Genomic DNA, 27,300 nt, shown 5'->3' with positions numbered 1-27,300 from the left:
ATATATATATATATATATATCAGTAATAGTGGATAGTAATAGTAATAATAAAGTTTAAAATTCCAAATTGCAGAACATATAAAATAAATTAAAAAAAATGAATTTAAAGAAAGATTTATCCATACATACATATTTAGATAAATACTTGTTTCGTTGAATTGTCAGAAGAGTTTTAATTGTTATTTGTGTGAAATACAACAACTGTAACTTTCACTAGTGCATAACAGCTAGCTAAAAGAGCACATATCTATTAGTTACTGAAGTTTAGGTGTAAAGTGGACAGATTACACATTGCCTATTATTCCGGGTATGGAATATATATGGCTAAATCTGTCATTCGTTTAAGTTCGATTTCAAAACCTAATAAATCTTTTTCAATTTCAAAAGTAAACACATCTAAAATTGAGTGAAAAAAGCACAATGATATACATAAATGTATATTAAATGCATATACCCCATTAGGACACTCTGCTAGCAAGGGGTATAAAAAAGGTCCAGGCAGAGGCTCGCATCGCAGGCATCGCAGGCAGGGCGCACTCACCTGAACACCCTTTCACCCACCACGAATAGAGCCGAACCAAAGCAAAGCCCTTAAAAATAAGCAAAATACTCGTATGTCAACCCCCAGCTCCAATCGGGCTGAGCTGGTCTTGTGCCCATCGAGCATCGAGCATCGTGGTCGTGGTCGTGGTCGTGGCCGTCGTTGCCTCTGCCAGCGCTTGTCACAAAACTGTCACTCAAATGTAATTAACGGAGAGGCAAAAACAACGGCGCCGAGCAGCTCAGCGCGGCAAGAAGCAGACAAACAAAAATCCTACTCAAACGAAGGGAAAACTTTTGCATTTTTAAACTACAATTCGAGTTCTCAACAGTCCCTCGAAAAACGTGTACAATTTTTGTACACTAAAAAGCGATTAGCTTGGCAGTTGAGCGGGCAAAGCAATTAGGAATTTCGAACTTGGGATTTCTTGTTACAATTAAAGAAATCTCTCCTCTTGGCACCTGAGCTGAGGGTAGATCAGCACTTGTTTCTTGTTTTGACATTTTTCCAAGACGAAAACATTAAAAATGAATGTCAGCAAATCAAGTTTAATTGGTTTCAAATTCTACTCTTTGAGATTGGAATAATGGGTTGTATAATCGTTACATATTTAATGTAATTTGTGGGTTTTCAGCCAAATTCTTTGCAAAATTTAAAAGTTCGGTTTTGAACCCCAATGATTAACATTTTTAATTGATATTTAGGTCCAATCACTCTTGAAGGTTCCGGCGAAATTGATTAAAGCTTAATACTTTATTCTTGTGGTTTAATTCAAATAACGGTTAGAGATTTTTAATAGGAAATTTTGTAGCATTTTTACAAGGTAAATTTAAAGAAATTTTTACTGAGTGCAATAGATTGTCAAATTTATTTCCATATATTTTTTATGTATTTGAGATATTTATATTTATTTCGTTATAGCTTTTATTAAAAATAATAGATTTTTGTTAGGGAATTATTATTGACTTCGATTAACCTCAAGTCAACTTTTAATAAATTGTTATTATTAACATTATCTTCAAAAAAATTTAGCTATGCCAAGTAAATAAAAGTCAATTTTTCAAATAAAGAGAATTTTTACTAATTATATAATATTTTAAATTGTTATATTTAAAATTGTAGGAAAACAAATTTTGAAAATTTCTAAGCCGACAAAAATAAGTATTTTTTAAAATAACTAATTTTAAATAAATGATGTTCTTTACTCAACTTGAATTGTAAACTAAATTTAAAAAGCAAACAAAATGAAAGAAAACCTTTGGTAAACACTAAAGTATCAGCAACGAAAAGTATCCTAACCTCAAACCAAAGACTCAAACGACAAACTCGCGCACACGCACACACAGCCAGAAATACAAGAAGCCATATAATACATAACACAAAGCCGCAATTAGCGCAGCGAAAGCTGCAATTAACGAAAAACAAATCCGAAATCGACAGCAGTGTCGATAAATACCACGACTGTGTGTGTATGTGTGTGTGTTTGTGTGTGTAAGCAGAGCTCTCGCTGCTGGCTGCGAAGTTACCCAACGACTGTGCAGTAAATAAGCGAGAGAGCAGCGCACGTATAGCTTGCTATCTCGCTTCAAGCAGCGACGCATGCGTCGGCAGCGCGACGTCGCTCAGCCATTGGCTGCGAGCGTCAGCCAATCAGAGAGCGAGACGCGTATTTCAAGAAAAGAAAAAACAAAACAAAAAGCTGCTAATGTGTAAAGTGATTTTTTAATTGCTTTAATAGTTTTTGATAAGGCAAACACAAGGGAAGGCCAACAAGAGTGGGCAGGGGGAAGGGTGGGTAGGGGAACATTGGGCTTGTGGGCGTGCTGCCGCCTGCTGTTGACAGGCGACTGAAATAAACAAAACGAAAAAAACGCAACTCGATTGCTGTTGCTGCTGCCTGCCTCTGGCATTGTATGCATAATTAATTTGGCTTTTAGTGGTGCATCCTGTCAGCAGGACTGCAGACTGCAGACTGCAGACTGCTGCGGCCTGCATCCTCTGCATCCTGTGGTGACAGCGTTTATTTTTACCCGTTTTTACTGGCTTCGTCCTTGCGTCGATGGCCACACTTCGCCTAGCCTTTGTTTTCAGCTTTCAGCTTTCTGCCTTTGCCATATTGACGGGCAACATTTTGCGTCGCTTAGCGCTAATGGCTTAAACGTGTTCGCTGCCTTTTTGGGCTTCTGGCCATTTGCTGTTGTTGCGCTTTTTATCCATTTTGTGTCAATGTTGTTGGCGGTTTATTGACAGCTTTGATGATGTGATGCCTTTATTCGCTAATTTGCGTAGGGACATCTTGCAAATAAAAATAACATAAGTTGATTGCCGGATAATGACTGTCGGGTTAGGGGGGAAAAATATAATTAATATATAATAAGCAAAAAGAAAAATAAATGTTGGAGAGGTAACAATTATCGAATCCATTTCAAATAATTGTTTGCATAAATCCCAATAAATAAATATAAATTGTTAACGAAGCAATAAATATTTATTCACATATTTAAATTATAACAAAAGTATATTTACTTGGTATTTTAATAATTTAAAGTTTAACTGCGGTACATTTTATTACTAATAGATTCCCACGAGCCGCATTAATAGTAATATAAATAATTATATTTAATTTGATATATTTCTTACTCAGTTAAGTGCGAGTAACATTTTTACTTTATAGGCTATTTCGCCTATTTAATTACTGCGCATAAAGTGCTTTATAGTTCATGAAACTTTTCATGAAACCCCCCGAGACCGCTCTCAGTAAACCCCGGGGGCATAAAAACTATTTTCAACCTTTTAACTTTCCGCCTGCCTTAAAAATAGGTAGAAAGACAAAATAGAAATCTGAGGGAAAAAAACTTTCATCTCCTGTCATTCAGCTAATTTGCATTTTTTGTGCGCACATAAATAAAATATATATCAAGTGTAGCTAGATGGACTGTCCCCCCAATCTACCCCTTCCCCTCAGTGTCACCGCAAGTGCTGCTTCCCGCTCCCACAAGCGAAATGAACGCCCAATGTGATATCGTCACCACAGCGGCTCCCATGCTCCGCCTTTTGCCTCGCTTTACATACACCATATACACACACACATACGCATACATACGGAGAGACCAATACATGGTTACGCTCTTTCTCTCTCTCAGTTGCTTGTGCTCACTCGCTCACGCATGGCTGCGTTTCCACTTACGCGCGCCTGTGTGTGTGTGTATGTGGGGCGCCATTTAATGCTTTGCTTTGTTGCTTCTCATTTGCCAGCAGCGCAGCAGCGACGCCGACGCCAAAGTGCTTGGGGCGAGAATCCCAAAAGGCAGTCGCCGACATTCAGCAGTCGGCAGTCACAACGAGGCACCAACACATGCATATATAAGCACACGCTCACATGCGCACATACCAATGCAATACAATGGTAGCTCACACACAGACACGCATGCGCTCGAACGAACTGGTTCGCCAAGCACTCAAATTGTTGTTTTTATAGGCGTTGACGCCCGTTGCTCAATCCACAGCAACAGCAACTGAGGCTGTAGCTAAGACTGAGTCTGAGGCTGAGGCTGACGCTGAGGCGACGGCAGCAACATCGCGCGACGTCGGCTGCTGCTGTTGTTTTGTTGTGTGCTTGGGTTTCCTACGGCGCTTGGCTCTTGGCTCTGATTTAGTCACATTTTGGTGCTCGCGGCAATTGGACGTCCTCATTGTCGTTCAACGTGCTACAACAAAAACAAAACCAAAACAAAAACAACAATAGCAACGCTTGCGATCCTTTGGCGTCGTTTGGTGACAGTGTTAATTGAAAATTCTAATTAAAATACCAAAGCATTGCATTAAATGTGACGCTCAAATTATACATACGAAAAAATATAGTATAATACTAAATAATATAAAAAAGCTGTTCGTTTAGTGACAAATGTTTTAGTGTGAATTCTTAGTTAATTATCAAATGTGTGCTTTGAGCAAATTGATTGCTTAATCGCTTAATTGATAACTATGCCATGATGGCCTTAAAAATGTTATATCGCGGTCCCAGTTCGCGTTTGGAGAATTTAATTGAAAAGATTCAAGCCACGAAGGAGATTTCTAATAACGGTAATTACAACGAAATTTTATATGATGGGGAGTTGTAAGGATTTTTTCACCTAAAAATCTTTCTCCATTCTTGACCCTGGTTTTCTCTTATTTCAATAATCGGTTTAACTACAAAGTAGAAAATTCTCATCTATGCTTTTTTATTACATAAATATAAATAAAGTGTTTTTAAATAAATTAACAACTAGTTATTCTTCTCCCTTTATTTCCTTATTTATATTTTAAAATCAGTTTACAAAACTACGCCCCAATTATTCTCAGAAGAGCATTGAAATCAGTTCAACCCCTTTGAAAGATCTGTCTTCATTCAACTCAATCAAGAACCCCAAGAGGAGATTTACAATCTTTTCCAACTTTCTTTGACCTAAGGAACTTTACAGTCTTGATTAACCAAACAAGCCTGAATCCAAAGACAGTTTTCAATTTACAAGCACAATTAAAGTGATGTAGTATTTTCATGTTTCCTAATTACAAACAAATTCAATTTGAGGGGCGGTCGCTCGCACTTCAGATCAGAGTTCAAGCGAGAACAGCCAAAACAAAACAAATACAAGTACACAAGTATACACAATAGATACTTTGATGATGTGCAAGTAGCTTGAGCTAGAGATACAGATACACTCGGATCAAGCGCAATTAGCTTTAATTAAAGTTTTCCAAAACGGAAAGTGAACCAAAACCCCGACAATACTTGGCGCGTGGTTATAGATGAGCAACCATGTCAAAGTAGTTGGCTTTACACTCACAGAAATGTGCAGCAAGATCACTGCAATAATTACCTTAGCACATTATAAAAATAATTTCATTTGACCAAAAATGTATTCTTAGTGAAAAACTGTTTCATTATTATCTGTTTAATCTGGAATTTTAAAATCGAATTTGTTGCTTAATTGCAAAATCCTCTAAATAATATAATTTTAAAAATTATTTCCTATAATTGGTATATAATTTAATTGAAGGAGTTAAAAACAGTAATTATTTCATTTGTTTAAACATTATATCTTAGTGAAAAACAATTTAGATTTTACTCAATTCAAAATGCTTACATCTTTAAATGGAATTCTTAGAAATTCTGAAGTTTATTTTAAAGAGACAATTGTGAAACGTAATTCATTGCATTCAATTAAAAGTTTTTAGTAAATATAATTCTTAAATTGCAAATTTTAAAATGCAATTGTAATATATAAAATTTTATTAAGAATATCCAATACTTACAATAAAGTTAAAGAGACTTACGTAAAATTATGAACATTTTTTCAAAAATTATTTTTCTTAGAAAAATTACCAAACTAAACTTACAGTCATGGTTACTTTTATAAAAAGCTCAAGATAACAGGAATAGTTAATCCGAAAGACAGCAATAATTTGTGGACTATCTGCAATTAATGTTTGAATTCAATATTTTTTCTCAAATTATTATTGTAATCGAAAGATTAAATCTAGACTTTAGTTTTAAGATTTGGTGCACATTAAAATATAACATAAGAATATCCCGTATATATTCTGGATCAATATAGGATTTCTATCTCAATTATTTCTCTCAGTGTGGGGCTTGAAGTGACCCTCATTGCCCGAGGCGGTGTGAGGCTGTGAGGCGTCAAGTGGTAGAACTTGTAATTAAAATGCTCTTAAGTACAGAGAGCGCAATTAGTTTGCATGAAACAAATGTGCGGCTCATTTACAGCCGTCGAGGGGAACGAAGAAGGAGAAGGAGAAGGAGGGGCAGTTGGGTCATTGTGTGGTGTCTCCGATGTCTGTGTCTGGGGTGGAGGTGGCAACACCAAACGTTGCATGTTAATTGAATTAAGTCGCAGTCGGCCATTTGATGGACGCGTCGTTGATTTCCTGTCTTGTCTTAGTCACACAGAGAGTGAGAGAAAAGCCGCCTAGCTAATAAGGATGCAGTCGCTGCCCACACGACACGACATGATCTTAATTGCAATCCACGCTTAATGCCCCCATCTCCCTCTCCCCCTCTATCTGCTCATTACAGACATGTACAGCACGCACACCTCCTCCAGCTACTCGCCCAGCATCTCGGACGGCACATTGACGCCCAACTCTCAGCAGCCGCATCCACAGCACTTGGCTGCCGGCGAGGATCCGCACTCGGAGCAGTCCAAGACGAATGGAGACATCTCGACTACAGCTGAGGAGGATCGAGAGCGTGACAGGGAACGGGAACGAGAACGGGAACGAGAACCAACAAAGCTTAAGAGACCCGCCCATTTGCATCACCATCATCATCATTATCATCATCAGCAGGCGCTGAAAATTGCCAACAAGTTGCGGAAAATCAATAAGAAAGCAAAGCTCACAGGACCCACAGGAGGCGGAGGTGCAGGTGGCAACACTGGCGCAACAGCAGCCACAAAGTTTGATAAGTTGACAGGCGACGGCATTAAGAACAGAGGCGACGGCTCCTATCAGTGTCAGTTCTGCGACAAATCATTTCCACGACTCGGTTACTTGAAGCATCACGTCCAGGTGAGTTCGAAAGGGTTCCAAATGGATGCCACATGATGGGGGATGCCTTGGGGTGACTGTGGAGTCTGCCCTGAAGGGTTAATTACTAGCTTGACATTCTTTAAGGCGCTTACAAGTCCTTGCCTTGGGTGGTTGTGGTTACCCTGCCTTCTGGCATAGAACAGGAATAGGAAATGGGGTTGAGGTTTTTTGGTTGGGACTGAGTTCTGGGTGATTGGCACTTGAAAGTCACGTCGCTTTAATAGAAATGGATATCGATCCATTGGTTTCAAGTGAAACTGGGTTAAGGCGGGCAAATTGATTAAAACATACATATTTTAAAATGGGTTTGAAAAAAAGTGAAAGTAAAGCTCGAATACCTAAACCACAATATTTGTAATTGACATCATTAAGAATTTATGAATAGATTATTCGTCTATTACACTTCGTTATTTAATCAAAAAAAGAAAAAAAAGAGAGAAGACCTCAAATGTTATTGGATAAGTCAGACAGATAAATAATTCCCTAATGCACAAAATTAGGAAATCAAATTTAAAGAATTATTAGAATATTTTGTTAGTATAATACTCATCACAAAAAATCATACAGTTCAATGTACAAAATAAAATAAAAACAAAAAATACCCCCGTAAAAGAAAAAGGAAAATTCAAATGGAAATGTTTAGAAGAATATTTTGAATTAGTTAAAAAATGTTTAAAAACAAGACTTAAGAAAAGTGAACGCAAAAATTAAAGAAACAATAAAATATGAATAAAATAAGGACTGAAATTTATGCAAAATATAAGAAAGTTTAGGAAGGTATAGAAATTTATTTTATGTAAAGACGGAATATATAACTATATCAAAACTCACAACATTATGTAATTGATAGTTTAGTTATTACATCCGCCAGGTCAAAGTGTTCTCATAATTTGGAAATTAATGAAGTAACTCTAAAGACCAGATCAAATTAAAATCTATAAATTAAATGTTTTCGTGGTAATAATCCTCATAATGGACTGAAGGATGATCTATAGTCATGTTAGGTGAGAAATTTTGAGTCAGCTCAGTTTGTTTGACAAACCCAAGCATTCCGTAGAATTCGGTAGCCATCCTCGGTCCACTTGCCGCCGTCTAAAGATCGGGGATGCCGGAGAAGAGATGTCGAGACAACGCCCATGACATCAGCAAGTTGTTAACCCAATTGCAACCGTGTTTAGGACTAGCAGCAAATGCGATGATGCTTATCAAACGAGGGCCTAACATGTAGCGCCGCCTTTGATCCTAGCGCCTGCCTCGGGATTCGCACGTTCCATGGGGAGTGGATAGGGAGAAGCGGTAAGGGGTAAGGGGAAGAGGGGGAAAGGTAGTCCAGAGACTACTGGGATATGCTGATGATGATGGCGATGATGTTGATCATGTTGATGATGATTTGCGCGACAGTTTAAAAAACCATAACCAACACGAGAATGTTTGGCCGGGTTTGCTTCGCTTGCCTTGCCTTGCCTTGCTTGCGGATGATCCGATGGTGTTAACCTGGCTAACTTGGCTCATATTGTGCAATAAGCCAACTCAACTCGGGGGGCTGCATACAAATGGGCTAATTTTTTTTTGTGTTTCGCTACACATCAAAGCGATCCACCGTCAGCGGCTGAGTCTGACGGTCGACGGACCGCCAAAGAACCCAAAATATACAAACCGGTTGCGGGTGTGTTTTGTTTTCTGCTCCCCTTTTCCCTCTCTCCCCACTTCGAACTGCCTCCATCCCGTCCACTGTCCAGTCATCACCACCTCTTTCTCTCTACGTATCTCTCTTTTGAGTGCTTCTCTCTGTTGCGTTGCGCATTTAGATGAATTTGTGCCCAGAAGCCACCTACGAACCCAGTGTCCAGTGCTCAGTTCGCCTCTGTTTTCCCCCTCTAGGTATGCAGATTTCGAGATTCTGATTCAGAAATTGAGATTTAGTCAACGCTGCAGTGCAGCAATAAATTCAGCCGAGGAATCGCACTCTTTTAACTGGACTCTCGACACGACAGTTGACGACACGACGCGCCTTCTAAGAATTTCAAATAGGGTTAGTCAGACTCAACAGAGCCGACTGTCGACTGTCGACTGTCGACTACCGACTCTCGACTGTCGACTGGTGAGCTTGGGGCTTTCGGAACCAGATATCATTGCTCAGATTGCAGCCCACAACAGAATAAAATAAAACAATATAATAAAAATGAAAACACTTGTGCTAATAATAATGTTTCTCTGCTTCTCTGTCTCTCTCTCTCTCTCTCTTTCTCTCTCAGAGCCATGCCGAACATTTGCCTTTCAAATGCGAATATTGCGCCAAGTTATTCAAGCACAAGCGTTCCCGAGATCGCCATAAGAAGCTCCACACCAACGAAAGGAACTACAAGTGTCCGCATTGTGAAGCCGCTTTCTCCAGAAGGTAAGCAACATCTAAGCATTAAAAGCAGAGAAAGGAAATATAATTGCATTCAAATTTTGGTTTAGCTGGCATTAATAAAAACATTTGTAATATACGAGTAATTTAGTATTTTCGATAAATTCATTGTTCATACAATTTATTACAAATAAAATTGTGTAGCTAAACTATAAATAAAACCTTCTGGTTCACTCAAAAGACCTACATATATGCTAATGAATTCCCAAGTGTTTTGGCAATTAAAAACATTTGAGTCTCTCATACTTCAAGCTTGTTCACGTCAAGAAGCTAAATTTGCATTGGTAATTAGTTTGCAAAAGAAATTATAGTTGATAAAGCTAATGAAATCTATTTGTCATCCATCTAAAGTCTTTGAAATGGGACTCTTTGACTTAAGTCTGCAATTTTATTGAAAACATTTAAACCAAATATCGACCGAACTGAGCTACAAAAAATGCAGCTGATGAAGTTGTGTGTGTTCGCTTATGTAATCTGACCGTCTTTAGAAGTGTCCCAATCTCAGGGACTATTGAACTTGAAGTTACCATATACCATGTCGAAAATAACAAGTAAGAAAGCTACAGTCGAGTGTACTCGACTGTGAGATACCCGCTACCCATTTTGAATAGCAATATATTTTGCGGTATTATTCTCAAAATATACCAAATATACTGCAAAAATACTTAAAATATACCAAATGGTATATGTGGTATATCGATATAGTACCGCATTCAAAATATACCATAGACGGCACAATATACCAGATTGTCAGCCAAAGCAACTCAGACCCTAGTAAGTAGGCGTTTTTGCCCATACAAAAGTATTTCTTTAATAACTTCCACAATTTTTTTTTGATCGCAACCAAATTTTCAGGGATCATAACTACTATATTTATTACTGTATATACCATTCGCAGCTTTAGCTTTAAAATTACGCTTGTTATTCGATTTTTTTGATTTGCGGGGGCATGAGTGGGCGTGGCAAAAAAATTTGAAACAAACTTGATCTGCGTGCAAGCATAACAAATGCTGTCGAAAATTATAGCTCTATCTCTTATAGTCTCTGAGATCTAGGTGTTCATACGGACAGACGGACAGACGGACAGACGGACGGACGGACAGACGGACATGGCTATATCGTCTCGGCTGTTGACGCTGATCAAGAATATATATACTTTATAGGGTCGGAGATGCCTCCTTCTACCTGTTACATACATTTCCTGCCGGCACAAAGTTATAATACCCTTCTACCCTATGGGTAGCGGGTATAAAAATATTAAGAAAGCTACATTCGAGTGCGCCCGACTGTGAAATACCGGCTATCCATATTCATTAAAAGCAAAACAATGAAATTGTCGTTAAAATATATCAATTGAATATACCACAAAATAACAAAATATACCAATAGCTGTACTTGGCATGCCAAGAGTGGCTTAGCGAAAAATTGAATTGAATTCTTGCCGTCAGTATACAAAGGCTCAATGCTGTTAAATTTAATATTTTTATTCTTTTAGATGTTCTTAAAATAAATTTTAAAACTCCGTTGCTTAAACAGATTTTTGTAATATTTTTGAAAATCCATTTGTTCAAAATTGTTCGTCAAAAAAAAAAAAAAAAAAATTAGATGAATCAACAATCGCTTGAGAAAATCTCAGACCAGCAATCTTTCGAGTTTCTGAATTTTAAGTGTGAATTTTTATGGCGCTGGGTGAATTTCATAGAGTGGGTTTTTTTTAGTGTCTAGTTCAAATCACGTCTGTCTAAGTCGAGACTAGTTTCACTTTCAATCAATCCAAAGTCGCAAAATAACTGACAGCATATCTTCCCACATTTGCTTCCCTCTCCTCCGTAGCGACCATCTAAAGATCCACATGAAGACGCACGACATCCAGAAGCCCTTCCAGTGCAGCATGTGCAACCGGGGCTACAACACGGCTGCCGCGCTCACCTCGCACATGCAGAAGCACAAGAAGAATGCGGCAATACTGGCAGCTGGTGGCAACCCTAATGCGCTCAACTACAGTCCACGCAGCACAGGCTCAGCCTCCGCCTCGGCCTCCATCTCGAGCAATGGGAGTCTGCACAAGCGACGCTATGCGCTCGCACTCGCCTCCGACAGCAGCCCGAGTCGCCTGGATTACCCTAAGCGCAGTCGTGGCCAACAAGTGCCAACTACGCCCACTCCCACGCCCCTGCCGACACCGTTGCTGCGTTGCAGCTATTGTCCCAAGGCGATGGAGTTCAGCAGCCTGGAGCAACTGAATGCGCATTTGCAGCAGGCTCACGAGCAGCCGACAACGGAGGCGACACACGCAGCTGGCGAGGAGTCTAAGCTGCAGGCAAATGGCTTCCAGCTCAGCTGCGAATATTGCACCATGAGATTCAGCAATATTGCGGGATTATTCCAACACATGCGGGCCACACACCTCGATCGCTTGAGCAGTCCCAACTCCTACTACGAGCACTTCAACCGCCTGGCCACCGCAGGCACCTTCAGTCCACGCCTTGCGCTCGAGCTGCCCGCCAAGATCAAGCCGGATCTGAGCAGTCCACAGCTGGAGAAACCGGAACAGGAGCTGCCCACCGATCTGAGCAGCAACAAGCGTCGCACAGTGTCGCCACCTGTCGTCGCTCCCACTGCAGCACCAGCGCCACCTGGCGTCTTCTTTTGCAATCAATGCAACGCCGGACTGCCGGACTTTGAGAGCTTCCGCAATCATCTCAAGACACACATTGCCGAGGGCATGCAACTCATTTGTCCCCACTGCGGACTCAGTTTGCCCGAGCAGAGCGAATTTGAGCGCCATGTGGTTGCCCATTTCCTCATCGCCAGCTGTGAGTTCAACTGCAGTGCTGGCAGCTGTGGCAAGTCCTTTGCCAAGTCCGACGAGTTGCAGCAGCATCTGCAGAGCGAGCATGTGCTGACGCTACTCAAATGTGCTCTCTGTGCGGAGATCTGCGAGACGCGGATGGCGATGCAGCTGCATCTGGCCTGTGCCCATGGCCAGGAGACGAAGCTGCTGCGTTGCAGCGCTTGCCTGGAGCTGTTTCGCAACGACACCGACTTCCATGTGCATGTGAAGACACGCCATCAGCTGGCAGGCAATCAGGGTGTTGCACCACCCGCTCCTGTTGCTACAGGACATGCTCCGGGACCAGGACAAACCAATCCGCTGCAGTGCATGTTCTGCCGGGCAGTCTGCTCCTCGGAACTGGAGATGCACTTCCACTTGGCGGCGCATGCGCGTCAGTTTCGCTGTCCCTCGTGTCCCGAGACCTTTCACGTGGAGTTCTTGCTCGACAGGCACATGCAGAGCCAGCATGGCGGCGTCAAGGAACACAGTCCCCCTCAGGTCAAGGACAGCTCACCCAACATGGGCAGCCTCTATGTGAATGCGCTGCTTCCTCCGCTGGCAGCTGCTGCTGCTGCTGCTGCTGCGGCCACGAACAACAACAGCAATCTGCACATTGACTACAATGTGGCCTTCAAGGGCCTCTTTGGGGGAGCAGGCGCTGCAGCCCCAGCCGCTGGAAAGTTCTACAGCCCGCTGCAGGTGGACACAAGTGGCTTGAAGCCACAACAGTCGCCACATCCGGCACTGATGTACGGACTGAGCCAGCGCTATCTTATGGAGATGTATGCGGCTAAGGCGACATCTCCGGCAGCAGCCAGCGCGTCAGAGGTGCCATCCACCCCATCGCAGTCGCAGCCAGCAAGTGGAGGCGCCACTACCCAAGCAGCTGCCACTGGGAGCAGCAACTATAGCTGTGGCATGTGCGAGCGTCAGGATCTACGCAGCGAGGCCGAGCTGCATTCGCATCGCAAGCTGGCTCACAACCTGAAGACCGGGGTGAGTCTGAGATGCGCCTACTGCTCGGGGAACTTCAAGTCGCGTGCGGAACTGGAGCAACACATGAAGAGTTGCCACAACTCGAGTGGCAAACACAAGTGTCTCATCTGCGACGAGATCTTCCCTTCCCCCGCCATTCTCGCCGAGCACAAGCTGCAACACTCCAAGGTGGGGCAATCGGGCAAGTGTGCCCACTGCGGACAGCAACTGGAGCATGTGGCCGCCTTCCGCGCCCATCTCAGCGAACATGGCGGCGACGGCAACCTGCCCATGGCTTGCATCTGTTGTCGCCAGACGCTTCACTCGGAGTTCGAGTTGAGTCTGCATGCCAAGTTCCACACCAAGTCGAGCAGCGGTGTCGGTAGTCTCCAAGAACCCGTCTGTGCTCTCTGCTTAGAGCCTTTGCCTGGAGCAGGAGACACTGCCAAGTTGTGCGACAAATGCTGTCGCAAGCACAATCTCAATCTGAATGGAAAGCGCAGCAAGGAGTCGTCTGCTCCATCGACTGCTGCTGCTCCAGCGAATGTTGCCCCTTCGAACTATCTCGAGAATCGCTGCAATCTCTGCAAGATGATACTGCCGCATGCCCAGAAACTGCAAGAACATCTCGTGGAGCACACGTTCGCCGGCACCGAGCAACGAGGCTTCAATTGCTACATCTGCTCGGCGGTCTTCACGGCGCCAGCGGGTCTTCTGACCCACATTGCGGAGCACGGTGCACGTCCCTATGACTGCAACTTGTGCCCGGAGAAGTTCTACTTTCGCGCCGAGCTGGAGCATCATCAGCGAGCCCATGAGCTGAGACCAGCTGCAGTTCCCGCTGCGCCAGCTACTCGAGTTGCCAAGCAGGAAACTCGCAGTTCCTCAGCCTCCGCTTCGGCTTCGGCTAGTTCACCCATTGCTTTGAGTCCGAGACATGTGAAGCAAGAGCTCTACGAATCGGAGACGGCACCCTCGCCTCCTTTAGCCACAGAGGCGACCATACAGGACGAAGAAGAGTATATCGAAGTGGAGCAGATGCCGCTAGAAACGCGTTCCTCGGAGCTTTTGACTACCGGACACCCAGAACGTTCCAGCAGCAGCGCCTGAAGAGTATTAATCCCTCATAAAACTAATCATAACTCTGTAGCGTCCTCTACATTTAGGGATATTTAGTTGATAACAGATATATCCGACTCCAAAGGGGATAACTCGTATTTATGCCACTGTTCCAAAGGATTAAGAAGGAGAATTCCTTAAAAAAAGAATCATCTGAAATAACTACAGATAACTAAAGATTAAAAATATTCAGAGTTGCGAATAGATAATGGAACAGCGTAGTATTAAAGATATATTTATAATCGCATTCAACATATATAGTATATATCCCTAGTAAATAGCCAAGTTCTGACTATAATAATACAATAACAAAATACTCATATGTCTAGAGTAGTTTTCTTTACAGAAATTTGTGTGTGATAGTTTTCAAAGATTAACAAAAAACAAAGAAATGATTTTTGTATTATGATATTTATGCAGTTTATTACCCAATTTCAGTTCAGTTCTATGTTAAAGTACATCGTAGTAGCAATGCGCTCCCCTTTCAGTATTTCAATGTAATCATCGCATATGGCAACTACTATGTTATACAACTTATATGTACATTTATGATCTATGTCTTACATAAGCACCAAACATTTTTAATGTGTAGCATATAATAAAAAACCAAAAAACTACTGTATCTAGAGTAAATAAAACAAACACAAGTTGAAGCCAAACAAGAACAACAACAACAAATATAAAACTACAAAAATATAACAAAAAAAAAACCTCGCGTAATTTCTTTTATGGGTTTACTTAGAAGTTTCGCCTGTAAATCTGATAAGATTTTTTATGGAAGCTGACGACATGCGTCTCTGTTACGAAGGCTCCAACAATTTTATGGCGAATATTTTGTGTGGCTTTCATGCCCTGTGTAACCCTGTGCCTTTAGCTTAACAAGGGGTATAACAAATCGATGGCGTGTTATGTGCTTAAAGGGTTAATAAAGTGAATGCACACTTGGTAAGTGTTACACGTGAAGTCAAAGCTGCTAAATATTGTAGATAGTATTGTAACTTTCACTATTAGACAAAGCGAACTTCATATTTAGCTGTCAATAATATCTTTAGAATAATATAGGATCTCTCGCTACTTCATTCGACATAATCTGGAACTGACGTTAACAGCCGTTAGATCTAAAAGTGGTCTGTACATTAACATTTCTGGTACTGATCTTTACAGATTAGGGTTTTCAAGATGTTAACAAATTTACCACTTTTATTTTACCCAAAAATGGGAAGCCAAAAAAAACAATATGAAAAGGAAAGAAAATGTGTTTACATATATTTTGTGTTATAATTTATATTCAAAATACAGCTATTTATAGTAAGTAGAAGGTGCTTTTGTAATATACACAGTATTGGTAAGCTTCACCCAAGAAAGCGATCAAAACAATCAAGAAAGTGTCAATATAAATTTCTATCGAATGATTTATAAATTAATTAATGCACAGCGCTATAATATATTTCTGGACATCTGATTCGCTTGCTCTTTGGGTTTGGGTATTTGGCAGTCGGGCAGACTCCTCTCAAGTATTCTGCGTTGTATTTTCTGCCGCTTTTCGGCGACCGCGACACGTAACGACCATAAAAAAGGTGCGCGCGAGGGTAACTCGTTTTTTTTTTGTTTTTGTTGGTTGTTTGTTGTTTGGAGAGGTTTCTGTTTTGGAGCAGGCGACACTACACAAATTGGCGCTGGGGTGATGCCTATCTGTAAGACCGGTGGCAATTATGCCTGGCTGAGATCTGAGAGCTGCTTCTTAGAATGAAATGCAGTTGCTAATCCTCGAGTCGAGGCATCAGGGAGAGCACCTCCTGCTTCTTAGAAGCAATTGCAAATAAATCGCATTTAATAAATTGTCAGCTATGCAACTCGCAGCAGATCAGCTCAGCTCTTGCACCTGCAACTGCAACTGCAACTGCAAGTGCTCCTGGACTGAGTCGGCAATCATCACAAATCAATAAAAATGTTTATTATCAGCAATTGGTTCAAGTTAGCGAGCGCTAAACACCGGCAGTAGTTAATTAGCGCCATGCTCGGAATGCCAACGTGTCCACAGCGTTTTGCTGCAAAACCTGAACAGCTCGCCGCAAAACATCGAAAGCTGTGCAACTTGCAACTCCCAATTGCAATTGCAACTCCATTGATCGTTTACGCCGCCCAGACCGCCAGGCGCGTTGTTGCAGCGTGCAACGTGCAACGTGCAACCTGCAACCGCCCCCTTCTCCTGCTCTCTCTCTCTCTCTCGCGCTCACTCTCTGTGGCGCTGTTTCCGCGAATTGTATTTCTCCTTCTCCAGGCTTCTTCCTCTTTTGCTTTTCTTTTTTGCCGCCGCTCGAAGCGTCACCAATATGTCGAAAGCTATTGGATCTAAATCAAAACTGCAAACTCCAGCAGCCTCTCCCGAAGTATCACGCATCGATCTGCGGCGATTTATTTTTTGGTATGTGCGGCATTTGACAGGTTTTTACTGTGTGACGCTTGGCTAGCGTACAGTGGCACAAAATCTATTTCGATTGCCCAAAAAAAAACCTAACAAAAATAGAAAAATATAAAAATATTATTATTATTATATTATATTATTAATTTATTATATTATTATATTATAATTGTATTCATAGAAAATAAGCATATTTTGAGGCCTACATTTCTGATGGATGTTTAATATTTCCCTTTAAGTAAACATACTTGTATTTAAACGAGTAAAAACAAAACAGTTGAGTGTGCCGACTAAAAGAGATTCCCGCAACACATTTTCAATAAAAACAAAATAGTGCGGTATTATTGTTTTCAAAATATACTAAATTAATTATTAATTAAAAAAATACAAAAATAAAGCAAAGGCTCCATTTAATGATATATCATAGAGTACAAAATATGCCAGATTGTCAAACAACACAGCTAAGATCCGACTGCAGCAGCCGTTTTTTTTTCATAAATAATTTATACAATTTTTATCTAAGCGCAACTAAATATTCAGTTGTTAGTTACAATACTCTTCTATCTTATGGGTAGCGGGTATAAAAGTCAGACTACGTGAATAAATTTGTGTACTCAGACATGAAGAACAAATCTCGAATTTGTGAAATCATCATGAATGTGATGAACAAATATTCGCTTTGTAATTGTCAAATATTTTTTTATTTCGGTTTTGAATTGGGTTTAATTTAAGTAAAATTTCAAGCCAAATTTGAAAACTAGCTTCTTTTTAGAAATACAAAATACTAGTACATATAAGAAACTAAATCGCTAAACTCGTGTTATCGCTATACTTATCATACATGTTTTCAAAGATTTTGACTTCTTATTATAACAAACCTTCACAGTTCAGTAATTCAATCAACTTTAGACAAGTATTCTTAAATGAGTAAATACAAAAAATAAGATAAGGAGATTCCATAAAATCAAGCCGAGTTTGAATTAAGGAATCTCTATGCTAAAGATCATTTAAGAAACAGATCTTTCTTTGATTTCGCCTACAAATTGTGTCGCTTTATTCATAACTAGATTATTAAATTTTTTTTAGAATTCGTTTTCGTTCTCTAATTCGTTTTCGAAATTTGGCCACTGCCCACAATTTGGTGTCACTGTGCGGCGTTTGAAAGTCTGGCTGACTGACAGACTCAAATCGACTGCCAAGTGGAGCAACTGCAGTCAGGCTTAGCTGCAGCTCTCTGTTGTGGTTGCTGTTGCACTTGTGGTTGTTGCTGCTCGTGGCGTGGCGTGTCGTTGTGTCTGTTTGGCGATGCATTAGCTGGCAGCTCCTTGTTGTGGTCGCAGTTCCCCCAACGCCTCTCGTCGTCCCAATTGGAGTTAAGTGTTGGCCTTCGCATGGCATACTTCAAGTTGCCACATCTCCCCCTCACCGCATCTAAAGCATTTGGAAAAGCGTTGCAAGCCATAAGAGTTGCTGTTGTTGTGAATGTTTTTGCTGCTACTTTTGTTGTAGTTGTAGTTCTTGTTGTAGTTGTTGTTGTTGTTGGAGCTAAGCGCGCGTAAGTTTGACAAATGAAGAGGAGAACGCCAAGCGAGACGAGCTAGTAGACATATTTGGCCTGATGATGATGATGCCAAAAGGCAATGCGAACACCTAAACCAAAAAGCCAGCGCCTCATATAATGGATACAAATGATGATAAAGCTGCCGAGGGTTGGAGGCGGATGGCCATTGATAGCAGAGCGAGGTGGAGAGGGAGACAGTTGGCACCACGATTTGGGAGATGGAAACTGGGAGCTGCAGTTGTCTGAAATGTTTTCGCATGCCTTATTAAACAACAAAAGTGAAATATGCTTTCGGTTTTTATGCTTCACATGCCCTGGAATCCAGTGCAGAGTCTCAACAAGGTATATTCGATTACTTTCGTACTTTTATTAAATGTATTATCATACGATACAGTTACTATTAAAAATGTATTACTAAAAAGGCACATTCAACTTATAATAATTAAATTACCGCTCGCATAATAACTTAAAGAAAGATTACTTGTTTTTTATCGTTTTTCTTCGATTTCAAACGAAGAATTATGAGTACAGAAAAGATTATAGATTATAGAGCTACACACTCATCATCTGGTAAAAATTAGTACACTAACAATTTGTGTGTTTTGGAATAGTGCGCTATAAATAGCACTCATCAAATGTATTGCATCTTTTTAAACATATGAGTAGAGTATGTTTTAGAACAGAAAAAATGTTGACTTTTCTAATACAAGATTCCTCGAATAATTTGAAATGCGTCATCAATTTTAGCCAACATCTTTGTTATATCCAAATTGTCCAAATTAAGTTTAAAAATGTTTAATATTCATAATAAAAATATGAAAAAGTTCACTTGATAATATTAAATATTTCTTATATGCAATTCTTTCGGGAACCTGGGACGATGCAATATCTCAATATCTGTACAAATGGAAACAGGAAACATTTTTAATAAAAGATAATGTTACTTAAAAGAAATTAATATAAAACAATAATCATAATCATATTATTTAGAGATTTCCCCATTACACTTAGCATATCTTTTAAAACTTCATGAGAAAGTTTCAATGATACACAGTGACTGTGAGTCGAGAGCACTCAACTAAAGCAGTCGCAGTTTAGTTGTATTCGTTTTTTCGCAAGGGTAGCGCAGTTCCCCACACACGCGATTCGCACACACACACACACACACATACTAAAAACGACCCTCAGTCAGAGTGGAAGGGGCACAAATGTTTCCTTCCGGCTGCTCGGAATGGCAAACGGAATACGGAACATGGAAACAGGCAGCGAAGGGGCCAGAGTTGCCACTCGGAATGTGTGCCAAACATGCGAGGTGTGTGAAAAGCCCTCTTTCCCCCCTCCCCTTCCTTTACACCATCACAAGCAAATACGCCCACATAATATTCATTACCGGCTTATTAACGTGATTTACCGATTGGGGGAATGACATACTAAAGCAGCGTATGCTTAAGGATGTGCCGGGATGTGCTTGGATGAGCTGGGAAAGTGACTTTCGCATCCATTGTCAATGATAACGGTCACAACTCAAGTAACTGTTAATGATACCGTGCGAATTTCTTGATGGATGAGCCGCGAGCAAGCGAGGATACGAATGCCAAATCGAAGGAATTGACATTTTTATGTCATATGCAAATTCTATCCACGAGTCCAACACAGGAAACTCATAAAGCCTAATGGATCATAATGATATAGAGACGGAGTTGGAGTTGGAGGCATCAATTAACTGTCACTTCCTGAGCGCACTCAATTGGTTTATTTTTTTGGTTCGTCTCGCTTTGTTTTACTCGAAGAAGTACGAGTAATTAAATGACCCAAGTTACAGTTGCCAGTTCTGGTTTCAATTGCAGTGTCAGGCTCATCTCGGTAGGCGCTAATTCAATTAATGATCAGTCAGTCCCCTGGCACGCGTGATGTTTGTCTTCTGATCACTATTAATAGGCAGATCTCTTGATTAAAGACCCTCGCAGTGAAGCAGCGATAAGCAGATAAGCGGATAGACAGGCCTACACAGAGAGAAATAAACTATCTTTATAATTCCAAACTTTTATTAACAAACACTCTACGAAAAATATTTACAATTTACATTTATTTTAATCCGTTTCAGTAACATATAAGCTCACATTTTGAAAGTAATTCAAGGGAATCTTTATATTTTACTTCGACTACTCAAGTTTAAAGTTTATATAATACATATATAATATAATTTATGTTGAATCTTGTATTTTATTATTAAATTTGGGACTAATAGGACAATACGTCCCAGCAATTTTAAAACTTCCGTATTTTCATCAATTTAAAGCGATCGCTTATATGAACTATTCTAAACGCAGCTTTAAGTGTATATTTTACAATGATTTAAGGATTTTTATACCCGCTACCTATAGGGTAGAAGAGTATTAGGGGCTGTCCATATATTACGTAATCACGTTTTCTGCGATTTTGACCCCCCCCCTGGTAATCAAAAGTAATCAATTGATGAACACCTAACAATGATTACGTAATCACAAAAAAAGAAAAATATGAAAATTTGTTCTTTTAATCGTTATTTTCAAAAGAAGATTCCAGCCAATCTTTAATATTTTTATTATTGGAAGTTGTCTTGTCAAAATCTCTTTATATCCGCAGGTATCATCTTCGTCGTCTACATAGCCCTCGTCAAGCCATTCTGAATTACTAGGCATTCTCCCTATCGCCGTCTAGCCACACGGTAAAGGGGTTTCTTTGATTTCCAATCGAAGCTTACAGCTACATTTATAAGAAATATTGCATTCGGTACTTATCGACAGAGTAATCGGCGCTAAACTAATTTTTGAATAAATACATTTAACAACAAAATTTTTATAAAATGATTACGTAATCATTGTCCAAGACCCCTCCCTCCCCATGTAATCAAACATAATCATTTCCTTGACCCCCTCCCACCCCCTAAGTGATTACGTAATATATGGACAGCCCCTTATAACTTTGTGCCGGCAGGAAATGTATGTAACAGGTAGAAGAAGGCATCTCCGAGCCTATAAAGTATATATATTCTTGATCAGCGTCAACAGCCGAGACGATATAGCCATGTCCGTCTGTCCGTCTGTCCGTCCATCCGTATGAAACACTGGATCTCAGAGACTATACGAGATAGAGCAATAATTTTTTTTCCACAGCATTTGTTATATTTGCACGCAGATCAAGTTTGTTTCAAATTTTTGCCACGCCCACTTCCGCCCCCGCAAATCAAAAAAATCGAATAACAAGCCTAATTTAAAAGCTAGAGTTGCGAATTTTGGTATATACAATAATTACTGTAGTAGCTATGATGATGAAAATTTGGTTGCAATCAGATAAAAATTGTGGAAGTTATTAAGGAAATCTTTTGTATGGGCGCAAACGCCTACTTACTAGGGGTCTTAGTTACTTTGGCCGACAATCTGGCATATTGTGCCGTCTATGGTATATTTTGAATGGTGTACTATATCGATATACCAAACATACCATTTGGTATATTTGTAGTATTTTCGGTATATTTTGAAAATGATACCGCAATATTTTGCTTTTATTAAAAATGGGTAGCGAGTATCTCACAGTCGAGCACACTTTCTTACTTGTTAAGTATGTACTCGTATCTTGGATTTTAAAATAAAACTCCGTCCCAAAAGGGTTAAATAAAATCATCTTATCAAAAATCTTTGCTTGCCACTTGTACTTCATTTAGGCATGTCCGTATAAATACCGAGTAGACCTCAGAGACTATAAGAGATAGAGATTTGCTACGCCCACTTTTGCCCTTTGCTAATTAATGAAATCGAATGGCAAGCATAATTTTCAAGTTAGAGTCTCGAGCGTAGTTGGAACTTACAATAATAACTATAGCATTAGTGACTCCTGAAAATTTGCTTGCGATCAGATTGAAGTTGTATGTTTAAGGTATTTACGATATAATTACGATATAATTTGAATATGGCAAAAAGCAGTTGATGCGGCCCTTGACGCTTTGGTTGACAATCAAGTATATTTTGTACTCTATGGTATATTTTCAACGTAATAGTATATCGATATACCGAATTAGGCCTTCGGTATCCCTTTTGTATTTAAGACAAACACCGCGCTGTTTTTCTTTTTCCAATTCCATTTTACATATTAAATAAAATGAAACCTTTTCTTTATTCCAAAAACTGTGTTTTACATCTCAAGGACAACTCTTTTTCAATGGTAGGCTTAAGTATCAGAAGTTTGTGTCTCATTCAGTTTGTTTTATATAATTCAACTTAAATTTCGCTTTCGATTGAAATGTTTGTTGTATGGGAGTGACCACTGTACGACAATTCGTCGCACATCTAATTATGACATCAGCGTTAAATTTGTAAGTTGCAGCTTACACACATGACTAGAGCTTCATGCTTCACGCTTTTGCAGCAGATACATAACAAACATGATAAGCCCAAAGATACAGATACATTTACAGTTGCCTCATTTACTCCCGTTTCATTGGTTGTCAGCTATATACACATACATACTTATGTGTGTATGTGTGTGTCTGTGCTTGGTGTTTATGTAATCGCAGATTCGTGGCAGCTTTCGGCTACTCGCCGCTACAAACGTAGGCACTCGTATCTGTATCTGTATATGTATCTGTATCCGAGTGTGTATCTGTAGATGTAGATGTGGATGTATCTAAGGCGTGGCATGGGTGATTTATATGCACTTGAGCTAAGCACGAAAACAGGTCAAAAGTTGTAGGTCTCAATAGCAATAGCAAACATTAAATTGTGATTATAATACGAGTCTGTATTTTTGCAAGCTTAATACTTAAAAACAAATTCAACTGAATGAGGTAACTCGAATAGCGCCATTCAAAATTTGCTATAATTTTCGTAATTTTTCAATATACATTTTAGAACCATTTAAGTTAAGGGACTAGCGATTTAAGAAGTTATGTTACTTTATAGGGACTTTGTTCAAACTTTTTGATGGAACACAATAGATGCATGATCTGCTTCTTAATTTAATGGTCTAACTGTTTATTTAAAAGCCAACAAATCTTTTATTTTTAAACCTGTTGTAAAGTTCACTTTTAATTTAATAAGCTTACAAAAATATATACATTTTTTTTTTTGAGGACTTTGCTTTTATTTATTGAATCTTCTCCTAAATTTTGAGACTAACAATAAGTTTACGAATCTTAACATTAAAATTTAGCTAACAGTGTGTTAAAACTGCATTCTGGTTGCGCGTCCCTCAAGTCGGTCGTTGGGTAGGTAAGTCATTACGACGAAGACGTGATTGGTTGCTCAACCTTGTTAGACCTCTCGCCAGGTGGTTAGGGTGCAACAGTAGCTTGGTAAAGTACTTTTCCTTTTAGATTGGATATTCTATGTATTCAAATTCTTTCAAATTACAGTAATTGTTTTTAATATTGCGAGCAAATCTATTTAATTTTACCTGTTTTCCGCCACCTTTAATTTAAATATGTAAGAAAGCTAAAGTCGAGTGAGAGACTGTGAGATACCCGCTACTTATTTTTAATATAATCAAAACACTGCGGTATCATTTTTAAAATATTCCAATATTAAAATATATCAAAAGACTTTTTTTGTATATCGAAGCTAATAGAATCTTCAAAATATACCATAAAGTACAAGACATATCTGATTATTAACTAGTAAGTAGGCTTTTTTGATCCAAAAATGTAAAAGAAAGTTCATCTGTCTGCAAACATTACAAGTACTGTCGATATATCTATCTCTTATAGTCTTTGAGATTTATGTAGGTGTTCATAACGACAGACGGACATGGCTATATCATCTCGTCTGTTGAAGCTGATTAATAATATACTATATATTTTATAAGGACGGGGATGCCTCTTTATGTCTGTTACAAACATTTCCTGGGGCACAAAGTTGTAATATCCTTCTACCCTATGGGTAGCGGATATAAATACGCTTGGCATTCGATTTTGTTAGATTTGCAAGGATCGGAAGTGGGCGTGGAAAAAATCTAAAACAATCTTAATCTGCTAGTAAAAGTTACAAGTTCTGTCGTACACAATTTTAGCTCTATCTATTATAATCTTTGAGATCAAGTATTTCATTCGGCCAGACTGACATAATGAGCTTTATCATCTATTGACGTTGAGTAAGAATATTTAGTTTATGGGGTCGGAGATGACTTTTTCTGCCTTTTACATACATTTCATGGAGACACAAAGTTATAATATTCGTCTACCTTATACATAGGTATCAAAATACTTATGTCCAAGTAAGATAGGAATACAAATACAATTTAGATGAACATAAACTATTCGATTAAAAAAACGATTTTATTCATTTGTCAGTTGGCATTATTTAAACAAAAATAATGATCATATATAGATACCTCCATTGAATAAACATATCAATTATGCAATGCTTCATCCCACCATTTTCTTTATATACCCATTGACTTCTGTCCGCCCTAAAAAGCTTCTTCAGAGCCAGACTGGATCACATTCTCAGTTTCGGGCTTCTCAGGGCACAAGGAGATGCTCAACATCCTTTCCCAGCGCTCTAGAAATTTGATCTTTTTGGTGTGATAACGAATTGTGGATAAGGCGCAAAGCAGAGCGTAAGGAAATGGGGTCCCAGCACATTGTCTTGAAGGACCTTTATTGTGCCTGGAGTCTTATCAAGGCGACCAAGCTTGGGACTCCCTTAACCTCTGTCTCTCTCTCTCTTGCTCCCTCTGTCGCTCTCTCTCTCTCTCTCTGTCTTTCGCTCTTACTCTGAGGTAATACAATACTTTTTCGATGCAGCTCCTTTATAATTTTTCGCGAGAATTTAAGGCGGAGGTGCCTTGGCTTCATCCTGGAGAGCTGTGGTGTTGTGGCTTGATCATTGCGCTATCCCTGGGATGCTATTATTATTATATTTTTGTGTCAGCAACTTTATAAATTGCGCACACACAAAACAAACCGCCCGCAAAACAACAACTCAATCGCAATCACAATCGCAATCTCTCAGTCGCCATCTCGCTCCATCCGTGTGTTGAATGCTTCTTTCAGCCTGCTGCTGCTGCCTCCATTGTTGTGTTTAATGCCGCATGCTCTGAATAGCACAATCAATCAATTGCGCGATCCATATCCATATCGATTTACATAATAACGCAATTGCGGCACGTTCGAATTAAAGGAATTCTTAAATGAGACCAAGAGAGAGAGAGAGAGAGAGAGAGAGGGTGCTTGGTTCGTTAATCGTTCGTTCAATTGGTTGGTAATCGATGTAAATATTAGATCAGAAATCGGATGTCAGCCACTCGAAACGGGAACCTGCGGAAGCTTAGAGCTGCCAGACGAGTCAATGGACGCTATATGGAGGCAAAGAAGAGTATTACACAAGCCTTGACTTACAGGAAAGATGCCCCAATGGTGGGTAAACGTTTCGGCAGAATTGAAGACCTTCATTAAATGTTGAGCCAGAATTTTGTGTTAACTTGTTCTACACTCGCCTTTTATGACCCACACACAGTCACACAGTCACACACAAACAACTACAACGGACAAGTTTCACAATTTACTTGGGATCTGTTTCCAGTCTCTGGCTCCGACTCTGAATGTGTATATATACTCGTATATGTTGGGTCTGTATGCTTGTCCCTGGTTGTGGCGCTGACCAGATCCAAGTCCAGAGTGCGTTTTGACCTCTTGGCGCGTACGTGCCTGGCCTTAGAGTGTGACAAACTGGTTGCAGTTGTTGTTATAGTTGTAGTTGCTTTTATGACTTAATGCCGCACACGCCACGCAATTTCAATTACACACCAAGAAGCAAAACCCCTCCTGCTGCTGCCCAACTGAAGTTATGACTAGTTACATCTATGAACGACTTACGGCGACCCGACACTTTCATTAGCCTGATGTTGAACCTGTAAAATTGCTGCACGCGCCCTTCCATCGAAACTCCGTCCCCCCACGCCAGGTGCCAAAGCAAGACACACAAATTGACGCATAATTTATGCGGTGGTCTGAAACCTGAAAGCTGAAACAGTAGCAAACAGACAAGCTGGAAACTGGAAACTGGACTTTTAGGATGGCCTCTAGCCTAACCTAGGCACGTGTCGGTGTTTATGATTTCTGTGTCTTATTTCGAGTTCGTTTCGCTGCATACATTTTTGATGTTTCGCCGCCAACAACTGAGGCCATCTATGAATTTAATCAAGCGCCAAGAAAAACATTGCTGAATTGCAGAGTGCGAAAAGATGCAAGATATTCAAAATTCATATTTTATACCTTACTACTCTAATGCAACTGCATAAAGAAAAACAAGCAAGCCTAAAGCATATTGCAACAAAGCTTAGTATGGCTTTGGATTAACATTTTTTAATTTATTAAATGCATTAAAAAAAAAAAGGATTTCCTCGTGCAAGTCAAATATTTAAAACACCCGCCCAATTGCATCAGCTGTTAGTGTTGTTTTAAAAATCAGTGTGGCCGCAAGTCCAACGCCACAACTTATCGATTCATAGAAATATTTTCGATAACAGACTCTTTTATGCGTTAACAGTTATCACATGCGGCAACAGCACTCTGAATGCGTTAACAGACCATTCAAATGGTAATCGCTCACATTTACCAGTGTGGCAAGGCTTTTTCCATTCTTATTGTCATATTTACTGTTCTAAGCACAAGAATTATTACATTATATTCAGCGTTAAAAAAGTTAAAAAATGATTTTTAAAAATAAAAAGTTTAGTAAAACCATTAATTGTTTCTTTTGCAGCTCGAATTATTTTAGCAGAAATCCGTTAAATAACATAACACTGCGCTGTTAAGTTTACTTGATTTCTGGTTCTGTTAAGTAGCAGAAGAGCGCCTGGCTGTTGC

At 39.7% G+C, this 27,300-nt stretch overlaps 1 protein-coding gene across 2 annotated transcripts in view; it reads left to right on the top strand.

The window, feature by feature from the left end:
- The window catches only part of LOC133843243 (zinc finger protein 423 homolog), a 41,314-nt gene extending 26,219 nt beyond the window's left edge, over positions 1-15,095 (top strand). The window contains exons 1-4 of one of the 2 annotated variants that reach the window (XM_062276699.1): positions 4,131-4,624; positions 6,618-7,111; positions 9,388-9,530; positions 11,379-15,095. In XM_062276699.1, the coding sequence (XP_062132683.1) occupies positions 4,531-4,624; positions 6,618-7,111; positions 9,388-9,530; positions 11,379-14,466 (3,819 nt within the window). In that variant the 5' untranslated portion in view covers positions 4,131-4,530 and the 3' untranslated portion in view covers positions 14,467-15,095. Of the gene's footprint in view, positions 1-4,130; positions 4,625-6,617; positions 7,112-9,387; positions 9,531-11,378 lie in introns of those variants that run through there. The other variant, XM_062276698.1, reaches the window with a different exon arrangement.
- The last annotated feature ends 12,205 nt before the right edge of the window (positions 15,096-27,300 follow it).

This window comes from Drosophila sulfurigaster, chromosome 3 (genome assembly GCF_023558435.1).
Source record: "Drosophila sulfurigaster albostrigata strain 15112-1811.04 chromosome 3, ASM2355843v2, whole genome shotgun sequence".
Lineage (NCBI taxonomy): Eukaryota > Metazoa > Arthropoda > Insecta > Diptera > Drosophilidae > Drosophila > Drosophila sulfurigaster.
This window is presented reverse-complemented; position numbering and strand designations above follow the sequence as displayed.